At 38.9% G+C, this 4,059-nt stretch overlaps 1 protein-coding gene across 1 annotated transcript; it reads left to right on the top strand.

Moving 5' to 3' along the window:
- The first annotated feature begins 250 nt into the window (after positions 1-250).
- LOC148852398 (wall-associated receptor kinase 5-like) lies at positions 251-3,691 on the top strand. Its single transcript, XM_088947128.1, has 3 exons — positions 251-1,147; positions 1,290-1,472; positions 2,430-3,691. Exons 1-3 carry the CDS (start codon positions 286-288, stop codon positions 3,605-3,607), a joined length of 2,223 nt encoding a protein of 740 aa, XP_088803254.1. The 5' UTR covers positions 251-285; the 3' UTR covers positions 3,608-3,691.
- Positions 3,692-4,059: the final 368 nt, after the last annotated feature.

The following is a 4,059-nucleotide window of genomic DNA, read 5'->3' on the forward strand; positions in this document are numbered from 1 at the left end:
TGAGACGCCAGGTGTAAGGAGCAGATCCGGTCCCATGTCAAACGTTTCACGTCCAGTTATCCAACCCCAAACGTTTCAGGTCCAGTAGTCCGGGACCGGTACAGTGCAGGCCCCTAGTCTATATCAGTGACTAATAATTTCTGTTTGACAAAATCAACGTGAGGGCCAAGGAGAAATTTCATCGCTGAAAGACGTATATAAAAAGGCTCCATCCATCCAAAAGGTCATCAGGGAATGAATATTTCCAGCTCCAGCCTCAAGAAACCAACGTGAAGATAGAGAGGAATGCCTTTCCTTAGGTTGTTGTTTCTGTTAATCTTACTTTCAGAGATCAGAGCAGCCACGGTGGCCTCCCAGTCCCAGACCAGTAAGTCTGGTTGCCCAGACAAATGCGGAAACGTCAGTGTTCCATACCCATTTGGCATCGGTGACCACTGTTCCATAGATGAACAGTTCAATCTTACTTGCAATTCCTCCTCCAGCCCTCCAAAACTCTTCTTACCAAATGGTAATATTGACGTACTTGAAATATCACTACTCTATGGGTACCTGCGCATCCATGTATGGATGGCCTGGGATTGCTATAATAAGAGCAGACAGGATGACCACTACTCAACTTGGACAGAGCTAGCCCAGTTCACATTCTCAGATACTCGCAACAGGTTCACAGCCATTGGCTGTGACACCATAGCTTTTATCAACGGCACGGAAGGCCAAAGCTACACCAGTGGGTGCATTTCTCTGTGTGACGATATAGCTAACGTGATTAATGGTTCATGTGCTGGCATAGGTTGTTGCCAGACCACCATTCCCAAAGGTGTGATGAAGTATGATATAAAGATCGCAAGCAAAAACAACCATGCAAATATCCTCAGCTTCAATCCATGTAGCTATGCTTTTCTAGTTGAAGAAAATCAGTTCAACTTCTCATCTTCATACCTCCAAGATTTCAATGCCACGGAATTTCCGGTGATCCTCGACTGGGCTGTTGGAAATGAGGCATGTGAAGAAGCTAAAAGAAACCCCAACACTTATGCATGCCATGAGAACAGCTACTGCTATAATTCCATTAATGGCCGACCGGGATATCTTTGCAACTGCACACAAGGTTATCGTGGAAATCCCTATTTATCTCCGGGTTGCCAAGGTACTATATATCTAACAAAATAGGCTCCTCTAGTTTTAATTGGTTTATTTATTATTGGCTTTGACTTCACAGTTCATATATCTTGCTTGGTTTTAAGCTCACCAACTAACCAGTTGAATATCAAACTTGATTGGTCTGTCAGATATTGATGAGTGCAGCGATCCAAACCTTAATAACTGTTTATTACAGTGTAATAATACAGCTGGGAGTTTCTATTGTTCTTGCCCGGCTGGCTACCATGGTGATGGTATTAGAGGCGGTCAAGGTTGTATACCTGATCCAGATGATGTCAACCAGAGAATTCTTGGGATTAAAATTGCTGTAGGTATGTAATTCTAGCTAATATCTTCTTACCATACCCACTCGGTCACGATTCACAGCCAAAACTATTAGAAAAATAATTAAGCATACTCCTTAGCTGCAAATATAAGTAGAACAACTGCGGCTGCAGCAGATGGCCATGGTGCACAAAGCTGAGATATGCTAACTACAACACGGCCGAGCCAAAACTGATGTTGTGTTAGCTTTAGTTGAGAAAATCAAACTTTGACCTCTGGTTGGGTACTTGGGCTAGCCTAGGCCTGAGGTCTAGATCCGAAGGATGGGCTGGATTGGCCTTTAACCTGGCCCACCCCACCCAAGTTGCACCCTGTTTAATTGTTTAACTACTTTAAATAAAACCTAATTTTTGAACTTGAAGAGCCCTTTTGGATGCATTCAAGTTTCAATAGTAATGGGGTCGACCCATGGCCCAATTCTGACCCATAACTAATATTTAGGGTTTTTTTTTTTTTTGGATTTGGAGAGAAAGGAAAGTTAGGTCAATGGGATTTTGGTTCTTATTGATCAAGAATTTTAGTTCTTTTTTCAGTTTTATGTGGGAACTAGGAAAAGTTTATTTTCCTGGTATCACTTACCAGCTCCTAGGTGGGTAAATAACTTTCCCACATAGGGGAAAGTTGTCAACACTTGAATAGGACAAAAATGCCCTTTTTAATAATAGATTTTTATGATTAAAATGGTCATTATCTTATTTACCTAGGAAATAAAAAACATAGGTAAATGTTCTTGGACAAGCTTACCTAAGAAAAATTTATTCAAGTAATTACATTTACCCGGGTAAATAATTTACCCAAAAGTGATCGGGACCTTAGACCTAAGAATATGCCTATGTGATGTTGACTTTAAAATCAGTAGCCTTATTATAAACTATTTTTTATTGGACAAGCTTAGATTTGTACACTTGTAATTTTTTTTTATATTTATTTGTTTCACCATTCAGGCACTTGTCTCGGCGTCTTGTCTCTCCTTGTTTGTAGTTGTTTGTTGTATTGGACAATTAGGAGAAGAAGGCTTATCCTACTCAGAGAGAAATTCTTTCAACAAAATGGTGGCTTACTATTGCAACAACAAATTGCTTCACGTAGAGGTGTTTCAGAAATTGCCAAGATCTTCACAGAGGAAGACCTAAAGAAGGCAACCAAAAATTTTGATGAGAGTCGAGTTATTGGGCAAGGAGGCTACGGTACAGTTTATAAAGGAATTTTACCGAATAATAGAATAGTTGCCATTAAGAAATCAAAAATAATGGACAAAAGCCAGATTTCACAATTTATAAATGAAGTTGAGATTCTTTCCCAAATCAACCATAGAAATGTAGTGAAACTCTTGGGTTGTTGCTTAGAGACAGAGGTACCTTTGCTGGTATATGAATTCATCTCCAATGGAACCCTTTCGCAACACATCCACCATGAGAGCAATGAATCATCCATTCTTTGGGAAGACCGACTCAGAATTGCAGCTGAAACTGCTGGAGCATTGGCATATTTGCACTCTGCACATTCCATACCAGTTCTTCATAGAGACATGAAATCTGCTAATATATTATTAGATGAAAACTATGTTGCAAAAGTATCCGATTTTGGTGCTTCAAGGTTGGTTCCTTTAGATCAGACTCAAATGACTACATTGGTTCAGGGGACTCTTGGTTATTTGGATCCAGAATGTTTTCATACAGGTCAACTAACAGAGAAAAGTGATATTTATAGTTTTGGGGTTGTTCTTGCAGAGATTTTAACTGGGGAAAAGCCTCTGTCATTAGAGAGACCTGGGGAATATAAAAGTCTGGCAATGTATTTTGTTTCTTCAATGAAAGAGAATCGACTGTTCCAAATTCTTGAGGATGGAATTGTGGATGAGAAAAACAAAGAGCAATTGATGGCAGTTGCTGAACTTGCAAGGAGATGCCTAAAGGTGAAAGGGGAAGATAGACCCACAATGAAGGAAGTGGCAGCTGAGCTTGAAGGCCTAAGAAGGTTTCAAGAGCATCCATGGGTGCAACAAAACCATGAGGAAACAGAGTATTTGCTTGGTAACCCATCAAGCTATTCTGTTGGTGATGTAAACTGTCAAGAGAGTTTGAGTGGTGGCTTCCTCATGGCATTAGAAATTGCACGTTAGGCTATGTTTGGTTGTAATGCAAATAAATTTGCACTGATGCAAAATCATGACAGTGCAAATTCTGACTTATTTTTCTTTCAAATTTTATCTTATTTTGTTTGATTGTAATACAAATGAAGTAAATTAAGACATGAAGCAGAACAAAATAAAACCCCCAAATAAAATAAACGAGAATTTGCATTTTTTTCATTTGCACTCCCAATGATTTGTATTAGTGGAAATAATATTGCACTGCAACCAAATGCAACGTTAATGCTTTAGCATGTCATTTTATAAAAGATAATAAATTTCACTCTGGATCTGTATATTTCCCAAAGACATGTATTGTACTTAACCTACAGTTGAATGTAGCAATCTCTACAATTATGAAAACTATATATTATCAGCTAGCATTATGAGACAAAGCTAGTTCTGAAAGTTAGTTCATCTGAATTAGAGATAATTACTTCCTA

This window comes from Nelumbo lutea, chromosome 5 (genome assembly GCF_056320005.1).
Source record: "Nelumbo lutea isolate HS-2025 chromosome 5, American lotus-T2T, whole genome shotgun sequence".
Taxonomy (NCBI): Eukaryota; Viridiplantae; Streptophyta; class Magnoliopsida; order Proteales; family Nelumbonaceae; genus Nelumbo; species Nelumbo lutea.